This window comes from Castor canadensis, chromosome 12 (genome assembly GCF_047511655.1).
Source record: "Castor canadensis chromosome 12, mCasCan1.hap1v2, whole genome shotgun sequence".
In the NCBI taxonomy this organism is placed as follows: Eukaryota; Metazoa; Chordata; class Mammalia; order Rodentia; family Castoridae; genus Castor; species Castor canadensis.
The window spans coordinates 14,588,600-14,600,554 of record NC_133397.1 but is presented as its reverse complement, the minus strand read 5'-3'; the positions used below and the strand labels follow the sequence as shown (position 1 = coordinate 14,600,554).

General features: G+C 36.7%; 1 protein-coding gene across 1 annotated transcript; it reads left to right on the top strand.

Moving 5' to 3' along the window:
* The first annotated feature begins 3,120 nt into the window (after positions 1 to 3,120).
* On the top strand, positions 3,121 to 10,608 carry Rad51ap2 (RAD51 associated protein 2). The gene is made up of 3 exons (XM_020172592.2): positions 3,121 to 6,331; positions 6,663 to 6,746; positions 10,359 to 10,608. The coding sequence occupies exons 1-3, from the start codon at positions 3,121 to 3,123 to the stop codon at positions 10,475 to 10,477; spliced, it is 3,414 nt and encodes a 1,137-aa protein (XP_020028181.2). The 3' UTR covers positions 10,478 to 10,608.
* The last annotated feature ends 1,347 nt before the right edge of the window (positions 10,609 to 11,955 follow it).

Sequence of the window (11,955 nt, the reverse complement as noted above, 5' to 3'; positions counted from 1 at the left end):
GAGCCATATTTATTTTTAAATAGTTTTAGTAAGTGATATTTTCCTATTTAACTCCTGTATTTGATTTAAATATTTTTGTTGTTGGTTCTTATTAAGTATTTTAACTTTCAGTCTGAAACAAACCTTCAGTTCTCTTAGAGTATTTGTTCACCACACACATAATTTATTAAAAGAAGTAAAGAGAAAAACTTCTGTGTCACATTTCTGGTCTACCATGACACTTATGTGATGTTAAAACTATTAACATTTAAAAATAACTGTTGGCTGTTATGATGGCACTGTCTTCATGTTAATCCTACTTTAACATGATTAGTAAGAGCAAGTCTCTGCCTTAATATATAAAACCAAAGAAAATAAAACAAAAAAAAACCTTAAAATAATTCCAAGACATCAGAAATCCATTTGGATTATAGGGTATATTAATAGTATTGTCATTTTATTTTTTCTAATTAACTGGTGTATATGGTGGGAGGCACTGAGGATATGTAAAAATGAGTAAATCTTTGTCTTAGAGTTTAGTGGAGTGGACATGTAAAAATAACTCAATACAACATCTGTAATGTTCTTCAGTTAGAAATAAAGTAGAATAGGACCTCAGATAAGGATGCAAGGAATTCTCCCTGGGGACTGGATATCACAGGGAAGAGGTAGAAATGCTTCCATAGTGCAGGAAACTTTGGTATAGAACCCTTTAATCTAGAATAGGAATTTGCCAGGTGGAGAAAGAGAAGGATGTAAAGAACATGCATGGAATAGCAAGAAAAAAAACTATTTTGGTTAGGCAGCATGGGGGCAGACTGAAAAAAAAAGATGAAGCAGAAAAAGGTAAGGTAGGGCTTTATCATAAGGATGTGGTATACCATGCTAAGGATAGTGGATATCAGGCATCCCAAGGTATCAAATGAACCCTTAACTCAGTTTATCTCACTAACTCAATAATTCTGTCAGGTCAATTCACTGTTATTCTTATTCATTGTTATAAGGGATGAAAATGCTTTCAAAAAAAGGGCAGGTAAAGTGATATAGAAATCTGTGACATTTGAAATGTCCCTTGAATTGTGGGTAAGATTTGAACAAGTCTTACATAAATTTTGTTTAGGATGAGTTGAAGATACAACTTTTTGCATTTCTCACTTATAACTGGTCCATTTTCAAGGAGGTGTTTTAAAAATTCAGGGAAATACCACATAAACAGTAGTTTTAATAGGCATTATTTGAGAACCCGCCCTGCACAAATAATATTGTTAATAAAAAAGAAAAAAAAACTTAAAAAGATTGGAGGTGGTAAGTCAGGGATATACTAAGTAGTGGGTTTTGTTATTATTTTTAAATACATGCTTAGTTTTTTAAAAATAGGCATTATTTGAAATGGCAGTGACCATTAATATTAAACACAGACTCTTTTTTTGGTTTTCATGGCTATATATTTCTTCATGATAGAGGAAAAAAAACTCTAAATGCTTCTATATATCTAACAGTGCCTTGAACATAATTTTCAAACAATTGTTGGATTAAGTTAGACACTTCTGGACTTCATTTGAATTTTAGTCCTTAAGCAATGAGTTGTTGTGATGGGGGAACTTAGAAACTAATATGTTCTTGGGCACACTAGCAAGATGAAGCAATAATCAAACACCAAGTTACAGATCAACCTAAAAATTGCAAAGCTATGGCATTTACTTTAAAGATAAACAATTTGCTCCTAGTAATACACCTTAGTCAGTCTGTATGGCTGATAACAACTGTAGAACAGATCACTCTGGAATAGAATGTGGATTTGTGGAAAATCTGACATAGAAAGGCAACAGAACCTAAGATACATAGAACTGGTGCTTGGAGACTTGCTGATGTGCAGTCTGAACATTCTTAGTGTTGATGAAGTGCTTATGCTGAAAAGGCTTTTTACAAACTCAAGTAAGCATTTTTCTGGAGGGATTTATACATTAAAGTCATATCAAATGTCTAGAATTGGAATCACAATATATCTTGAAGTATTTATAAGACAAGGGGTTGGTGAACATTTTATTACCTAAATAGTAGGTCTAGCCATATATTGCCATAGGGATAATCCCATGGGTTCTGAAATCAGAATTCCTATTGCACATTATTATATTTAACATATTAAAATATTAGGAAATAAAACATACTTTGAAGTAGCCACCAAGAGTTTTTGGTTACTGAGCAGTAATTACATATTTCTTAATAAACATAAATAATAATAAACATTTTGAGATTATTTTCTTCTTTCTGATTATGGAATTTACAAAAAAAATCAGCATTGATTAGCCACCAAAAAGAAAGGATTCTCAAAGCAGAGGGGAAAAAAAAAAAGAAATCACGTTTTGAAAATTCATTATTACGTCCGAGTCGGAACTGGATTATTTATGCTTACACGGAATGAAGAAGTTCAAACATATAATACTGATCCCTAAGTAATTTTATTCAGAGTATCTGTGGAGAAAACCCCACAATTACACAAACAATAACTTTCCCCTCAGATATTCAGATTATTAAGTACCAGGGCTGCCTTTTCCCAGCACCGCTTTGCTTTTCTTTTACAGTGAGGTGCAATCCGATTTGAAGGATCGCGGGGCTGATTTTGGAAGTTTCTGGACTGGCGCTGTCCGAGCGCCTCCAGTTTACCGCACGAGTCACCCGAGGGAGTAACTGAGGGGAAGCTGCTTCTGAGGGAAACATAGAATTTTAGAATGTTACCAGGAAAGCTGTTTCCACTCACACACGGCAAGGCGGAGATTCTAACTTCCCGGTTCGTTCTGCCAGCGGGAAGCCGTGACGCGTTTGCACGGCTCACTCGCGGTCTAGGAACGAGGCGCCAAAGAGCGACAATTTAACGGCCCGGGTCGCTCGGGGCTGAGCGGAGAGGACCAATCCGGCAGGCGGGGGCGGGGCTTCTGGGATGGGCGGGCTTCGGACGTAGGAGGGGCGTGTGAGGGGCGGGCGTGGGGCGGGGCATCTGTGGTAAGAGAGCCGAGATTGATCTTGGGGGGCGTGTCAGGGGCGGGCCAGGGGCGGGCCAGGGGGCGGGGCGGAGCGGCCTCGCGCCTCCTAAAAGGCTGGATCCTGGCAGGGACTTCGGACAGAGCACTTCGGTCGACGGTCATGTCCCTCACGTTCCCCTCGCTGCAGCCCGCAGATCCCGGGGGGCCGCCTTCCTCAGCACCGCCTTCGGAGGACCTTGACTCCCAGCCGCCCGCTAGCAAACGGCCTCGTGTGGAGGAACCGGGCGGGGTCTCCGAGGCGGGGTGGCGTCTGCCTTTGGTGCCTCGTTTGTCTGAGGTAGAAAAAGCCTGGGACTGGACGCCCAGACCCTTCAAGGAGTTCCTGATCTCGACGGACGCCAGTTTTGCGAACTCCACAGCCCCGGGTGTGGGGAAATCAGTCAGTGGGAAACGGATATGGGGGCTGGGCGGCCAGACCAGCCAGCTTCAGAAGAAAAGCCGGCAGAGTGTCCCCTCACAAAGCTCCGGCCCGGGCTCGAGGCCTGCAGCCGGGGCTGGGGTCCCGCTCCTGCGGGCCGGAGGGGTTTTCGGGGAGCACCGCAGTGACGGGGCGGGAGCAGCAACCAGGCAGCCCGGGCCCTCCATGGCCCGCCTGCACCGGGCCCCACGCGAGCGCGGGAAACCACGTCCAGTCCGCGGACGGGACGCTCGTTACCCAAGGCAGGCAGGAAATCCATTCTTAGATGTGACCTTCTACAAGGAAACCGAGTCAGTATTTCATGAAGTTAAGAACAGACGTAGAGTTGACAGCGCCGTGCCACCAAATAGACGAGAAGATAGTGTTTCATCATCTAGCCTAAAAATAACAAAATCTCAAAATCAGCCCAGCTTGGCAATTGCCAAACCCAGCTATTTTAGAGATAGCATCACAATAAGGATCCTTGAGTTTCCAAAGGATTTAAATAGCAACGTGTCCTTTGTCTATTTAAAGGAAATAGCAAAGAAAAAGAATGACAAATTTGAGGCATATGTTAGGGATCTCACAAACATTTATTGGTCCCAAAATAGACCTGATGTTAAGAAGCAAAAGTTACAGGGTGATAGAAAAATAGGAGCTGCGGAAAATATTTTTCCTGACTATGATGAAAATAACCACCTGTCACTCAGCAACCAGAACACTTTTGAGAGGAATAAAGGTTTGATCAGTTTAAGATACTATCATTACAATAGTATGGGGTGTGATATAAAAGACTCTAAAAAGAATTTCACTACTCCATTGGAAAATACAGGCCTGGACAGTGGCATGCCTATCGGGTGGGAAAAATCTCAAAGCTGGGACTGTAAGATTAGACATTTTTTGAAAAAGAATAGGCAAAATTGTTGGACTATCAAAAGTTACAAGACTAACTATAAAAATATGACAAAGATCAGAGAAAGATTGAGTTTGCCACAATTACTAGAAACAGCCCTTTTAAGCAAGGAAGATGACCATAATACAAAGCTCAGGAATATGCATGAACAACAATCAAAGCCTCTGATGCTAGAAACCCTGAGTCGCCAAAACAATTTAATGGAAATTGTTTGGCTAAATAGTAAAGGAGAAAATTATAGTACGATACAGTTGACTTACTATACTACACAAAAAGACTTCCACTTAAGCAACATTTTTCAAAGTTTCATTACAGAAATTTTTTATTTCCATACAAGTTTTTCAGGAAATCAAAAAGATAACAGTATTTTAATCTGGCATAAAGTTTTCAAGTGTGTAAAGCAAACTGATGTGCAAAATCTAATAACCAGGAATATGAATGCCAGTGTAAAGATCCACATTTCAAGCAAATATGTACAAACTAGTGCCTCAGAATATTTAAATACCATTCTGAAAAGCAATATACCTTCTTTGCTAAATAACTTTGATTCTTTAATAAGAATTGAAAATGTTTCTCAATTAGAAGAAGGATGCATTTTCAAATGGGCAGTGCATTTGAATTATCAAAAAAATATAGTAGTGAAGAAACATACTGTATATCTAAAAAGGATCTTAACCTTTTCAAGACTACTAGAAGATAATAGGCCACCTATGTTAAAGAAAAGAAAGCTATTTGAAACTGAGCAAGTTCTTGAAGGGTCTAAGAAACGAAACATTGATTCCTTTAGTAAGAATACACATTTTCCAATTTTTGAAACATATAAAAAGTTTCCTCCTTTAAAGGATTTTGATAACATCAAAGAAATTAGTTTGATAAAGGAATCTGGTTATGAAAATACAAATTTCCCTGGACAAGTCATAAATGTGGAAAATTGGGCTCACTATAGTTTCAATACTGTTAAAACACATGTGAGATCTGGACATCAATTTACAAAAAATAATCATAAATATGTTAATGAAAAATTCTATGATATAAATATGCACAACCAAGATTCAGATACTGAAAGAAAACACAATATAATCAGCTATCCTAATATTCAGTGCATATTTGAAGATTTTTTTAATATTAAGCAACAGGCCATACCCGCAAGCCGAAACTCAATGTATAGGGAACAGATCAATGCCATGGTTATATCTCAGATCCTAAGTTTTGAGCTCTTGCTCAAAAAGATAGAAGGGAAGAAAAAGTTTATTTTGAAGGAAGAAGTGAAAGCCACAGCACAAAGTTTAACAAATACTTCCCAAGTTCATAAAGACATTAAAATAAAAAAGGAAGAGAAAGATAGTTTTTTTACAGTGAATGACATGTGTTCTGTGCAGTCAATTTCATTAATGAGTAAGAAAGTAAATGTGGAAGAAACTAAATCTGTTAGTCAAAATAACAGAGCCGACAGAAATGAATATGAAAGTATTTTACAAGAAAGTGAGTTAGCTAATTCAAAGCCTTTTCATCCAAAGAATGACTCTACATTATACGTTAATCATCAATTTGAAACTGATTCAAGTAAAGGAAACAATGAATGTTTTCAGGACTTAACTGCTAAATGTTTATCAACAGAAGCTCTGACAATAGCAAAAGATTTGGAGATGAAGAGTAAATTTGATTTAGTACTTGAAGAACTCCATATGTTTCATAAAATTAGTAAGGAAAATGAAATTCCAAGCACTGTGGAAACAAACAATGGACAAGAAAATTACTTTGGGGAAAGTAATGATATTGAAGAGGCAAAAATGGAGATAGAAAAAGATTCAAAAATGGTCACAGCCAACAGAATATGCACATCTTCTTTGCCCTGTGATAAGATAGCAGGTCCTAAAATGCATAAAACACACCAAAGTTTATTTAAATGGAAAACAGTACCTGATACTGGAGAAGTTTCCAATAAATATTGCTGTCTCAGAAAATCAGAGAAAGAATTACTCTATTCCCCTTCTGAGGAAGGTATGTAATTCATTTTAAAATGCTCTTTTTAATGATAGAAATTTACTGGTTTTTTCTATGTAAGAAAAGCATATAATTTTGGCAAAAAGAAGATAAAGTAGAAGAGAAATGATTATTAATGTACACTATTTTTCCATGATGATTTACTCAAATGTTAGATAATATACTGAAGTTGTAGAAAATGTTTTCAAAGAGCTCTGAAGAATTCTACTTCATTTCTCTAAATATTAGGAGCCAACTGAAGGAAGTATTTGTGAAAAAATAATTTATAGTGTTAACATTTTTATATAAAAGTTACATTTTGCTATAACACATTGATATTTATTTTCAGATTGTAAAAACCCTTTACCTAAAAGGCCTGCTCTTTTTCCTGATGAATGTAAGGAAGAAAAATTTAATTATTTATTGAAGGGAGGTAAGAGCTAGTTATTTTCTGGAATGTCTTTTAAGATGGCTATCACATTCTTATAATTTTAGCATGCCAAAATTATTCATATGCTAGTAGAAAATAAATACAAAATTTTATACTTTTGAAAAAATTAATAATTTTCTGATACAAGTTCCAATAATTAGACATTGGTTAAAAATTAAAATGCTATTTAGAATATCACTGGTAAATACTCTGAAAAGCTATATTCAAATATTTGTTTTGATGTCTGGCAACAGCTGTGGGATAAGATAGGTGTCATATATGTCTAACACACACATTTCATATATGTAATATTAACTGTTAAAAAGAAACAATTTATCTGAGTTGGATTTGCACTATTGAGATATTACTCCCAATTATGCTTTACACTTTATACTTTTTATTGGTATTAGACCTCTTTCTATGGATAAATTTAACTAATTTATTATTATTTATTATTTGTTAACATGTTTTTGCCTATGATCATTATACTTTTGATTGCTGTGTGGCTTTTTTTTTTGTGATACTGGGGTTTGAACTCAAGGCCTACACTTTGAGTTACTTCACCAGCCCTTTTTTTGTAATTTTTTTTTTTTTCCAAGATAGGGTCTGGCAGACTATTTGCCCTAGGCTGGCTTTGAACAGTGATCCTCCTGATCTCTGTCTCCTGAGTAGCTAGGATTATAGGCATGAACCAGGGGCACCTGGTAGGATTACTGTTTTTAAAAAGAATAATTAAACAACTTCTCTTATCTTTTGTCTTAAAGCTCTATACTATTATAATATGTCTAATAGCCATTCTAACTTGGGTACCAATGGATGTGGGTAGGGATAAGGTTAATAATAGAAAACTAAGATAATAAGAACTTTCTGACATTATATAACAAAATTAGATTAAAACAGCATTGTAAGTAAAATACACTTAAGAAAGCATCTTCAGTGGTGCATCATCTGTCAAAACATTTTTCTGGACTTCTCATCACCAGTAGAATGCTGTTTCCAAGTGCATTGTTCCTTCGGAACTTACCTTTTCCTGATAGAGAATAGAGGATGATTAGGGAGCACATAGCCATGTTGTCATGTGTGTTATATGTTATATGCCTGCTAGCCAGTTCACCAGGTATTTTGTGTGTCATGTAGATCAATGCTTCCCTAACTTTAATGTACATGTGAATCACCTGAGAATCTTGTTAAGGATTTTTGTTTCAGCTGTGGAACACATTTTAAGATTCTGTGTTTTTAACAAGCTCCCAGTAGATGCAAATGATTCCAGTCTGTGAACCATATTTTGAGTTTCAAGCATTTAGAAAACAATTGAGATAGCATTATTTGTAAAAGGCCACTAATAAATTTCATGGCATATTTTTTAATACCGACTTCCATAAAATGAACAATTTCTGGTAGCATGTGTGAATGTTTTGTCAAATTTAACATTGGCTCAATTACACTGATTTTAATGTCATGTACTATAATCTTAAGGTCATGCTAGTTCACTAATGTTTGACTTTGACTTTGCAAATGTGCTGTACAGTTTATTGTGGAGAGTGGATTATGGAAAGCCTATGAGAACTGGACACAAGCAAGGCAAGATGCAGTTAATTGCTTTTACCTGTAGCAGGAGCTAGGTACAGCCCCGGCCATGAAACAGAAAAAAGTAGAACAGCTGCATCTCCTAAGTTTGCATTCAGAGAAGCAGGAACACAGGTTTCTCCTGTTACAATGTCACACCCCTCCCCAAGAACATCTGCTCCACCCTGTTTGCCACTGTTTATAAAAGAAACCAGGTTTTTTGGGCTTTGGCTTTGGGCTTTTGCTTTGGGCTTTTTGGTGTGGGAAGCTTTTGGAAGGGAAAAGAATTGCTAAAGGGAAATTGCTGAAGGGAAAGGAATGGCTAAAGAGGGGTTGATAGAAAGTCTGCATGGAGAATTTTAACATAGGCTTTAGAAAGCTAAGCTAAAGAAAGAATGTTATACATAGGCCTTAGAAAAGCTAAGCTAAAGAAAAGCCAAAGAAAGGACTTTACAGTGCAAGTCTAAGGACCGAGACTTTAAGACTTATGCATATGGAATTTTTAGGTGGGCTGCTGTTGTTTGCAAGTCTGAGCACCTCAGCTTTAGAAAAGCTAAAGGGAGATCGGTCAGTGCAAGCCTGGGGGCAAAAGACTTTAAGAGTGATATGCTAGGGAATAGCTAAGAGAAAACATGGGACAGTGCAAGTCTATGGAAAGAAACAAGGTTTAAAGAAGACTTTAGAAGCAAGGTTTTAAAGAATTGCAAAGGAGTAAGGCTTTAAAGAATAAAGATAGAGAAAAGAAGCAATGAGTGTTGGACATCTCCACCCAAGCACTCAACACACCTGACCCCAGTTTCTGTCTGTCTGTCTGTCCTGTGACTTTTCTGAATCTCCATTCGCCCCTAGTTAGCTCTAGTTAGGTTCAGTAATAACCAGGAGTGAGAGAAAACTTGCTCTAACAAGGCAGGGAGCTAGAAAACAGTGCCCCCTCCAGTTTGTTTTTAAAAAAAGAACCCTCTGAAATTTGGGAACATTATTGTATTTATTATCAAAGGTAATACAACACATCTACCTGTGTAGTTAACTGAGTTAGTTGTAGGTGTGTCTCTGTGAACAGCTTTGAACCTCTTTGAAATGATCTAGTGTGGTGCTAAATAAAAACTTCAAAACCAGAGCCCTTCATTGCTATATTAACAGATGCAACACGTTTGAGCTCTATTATTGACAATAATCTCTGTTAAAAACCAAATGTAACCATTAACAATATGGCAGAGTTGGTTAGCTTCTAACTTATAAGTGACATGCTTAAAGCACTACTTGCCTTCACAACCTATTTAGTTCTGTTTTTGTTGTTGTTAAGTCAAACTGCCTGATTGTAATGCTGATTTTATTTAGCTGTTAGCTTATATTGAGTAAGTTTCTTTCTTTCTTTTTTTGGAGGTTCTGGAATTTTGAACTCAAGGCTTCTGCTCATTAGGCAGGTGCTTTGCTACTTGAGCCACTCTGCCAGCCTGCCAACCTTTTTTTTTTTTGCATTGTTTTTCTTTTTCTTTTTTCCTTCCTTCCTTTCTTCCTTCCTTCCTTCTTTCCTTCCTTCCTTCACTCTTTTCCTCTTTTCTCCCTCCCTCCCTCCATTGCTTCCCTCTCTCCATCCCTTCCTCCTTTCCTCACTCCCTCCTTTCCTTCTTTTCTTTTTCCTTTTTTTGAGATAGGATCTTATGCCTGGGCCAGGCTGGAGTGTGATCTTCGTACTTGTGCATGTCTACTTAATGCATCACATTCAGCCATTTGTTGAGATAGGGTCTTGAGAAATTTTCCCCTGGGCTGGCCTGGAACCACAACCCTGATCTCTGCCCTTCAAGTAGCTAAGATTACAGGTGTGAGCAACAATGCATGGCCAAAGTTACTTCACTTTTCTGTGCTTAGGTTTCCATATTTTAAAACTATAAGATTAAGTGAAATCATGGATTTAAAGTTCTTGGCATACAAATTTAAAATGTACTGCAGATGTTAGTATTATGATTAGAAGCAAATGAAGATTTTTAAGCATATTGGTAATTTTTACTCCTTTATGGAATTTTAACTGTTTTTTGTTGTTGTTTTTAGGTGGTCAGTTTTCACATGGCATTTCAAGAGTACAACCTCTTAAGACATGCAACCGACCAATCAGGATTGGCTTGTCAAGAAAAGCTAGACTGAAACATCTTCATCCCTACTTGAAATAAATGAGTCCTGAGGAAGTAAAAGATTTTGGACTTTTGTATTTCAAAACATTTCACAATATCTAGAAATGTTTTATTTCTCTCTTTGGATAAATGTTTTCTTTCAGTTTGGAAATTTTGTACTTCATTATAAAGTGTGGGGAAATTATTTTGTATGTGAATTACCTAATTACCTTTAAAATTTAGAAAATATTATACTGGTGTTTTCATGTCATATGATCAATATACACATTAAAGTCTTTTCATGTTCTTATAAAACATGCCAACTGCTTATTTTTTATGATATCTGCATATGATCCTTTCGTAGAGAAGATTGATAACCTTTATAGGCTTTTTAAAAGGATTTGTGGCTCATAAAAGATAACAAAATACTGTTCTAATTAACCCTGCCTATTTTCTTCTCCCCCTCTTTCTCCCAAACTTATCACCTTCTCACATTGTAAGATGTGTCTTGCCTAGAAAACAAACTCCTTGAAGGCAGGATTGTTTTTTTTCTCCATTATTATTAATCAAGTGCTTAGACTAGTACCTGCCCTCCTGGTGAACAGTCGTAAGACACTGAGTATGAATGAATACTCTTCTGCTTTTGTTCTACATGGCTGTCTCTTTAGCATTCTTTCCCCCTCCCTTTTTTTTTAAACTGACTGTATGTTGAGAGGTTAAACTGTATGTACTTACATGTGCAACCTAATATTTGGGAGTACTCTATGTGCATTGTAGGATTGTTAAATGTCACTAAATGATTATATGCACTATCTCACAGCTACCATTTTTCTGGTAAGAATACTTGACATCCATTCCTAGCATTCTTTTTTTTATTGTTGTGCTGGGTGAGGGTACATTGTGGCATTTATAATAGCTTTATGACCTTGGGCAAGTTCTCATTTCTGAAAAGGGGATAATAATACCTCACAATGTTATTGTCAGGATTAAATGAGCTAGCACTTATTATGTACTGGAAACAGCTCTGATACATAGTTAGTGCTCAGTAATGAACACCTATTTATAGATACATAGTAACTACTCAATAATTGGGAAGTTGCCTGGTTCCAGTGGCTCATTCTTGTAATCCTAGCTACTCCTGAGGATTATGTTTCCAAGCCAGCCCAGGCAAATAGTTCACCAGACTCTAAATTGAAAAAACCCAATATAAAAACAGGCTGGTAGAGTGACTCAAATAGTAGAGTGCCTGCCTAGCAAGCGTGAGGCTCTGCGTTCAAACCCCAGTGCTGAAAAAAAAAAAATATCCCTGCATCTTGCATTTAATTATTTTTAGAAATATGCTATTCCTTTGAGTTTATGAAAATGTTTATTTAATATTTTTTTCTACAAAAGTCCTTTTCTTTATTATTATAAGCCCCACATTGGATTTTTTCCTTTAACTTTATGCAAGGTAAATGATGTCACAAACAAGGTTTGTCTGCAGATATCTTGGTCCTTTCCCCTGTTCCCTGTTGCTGTTTGTGAATATTGAATTCTGT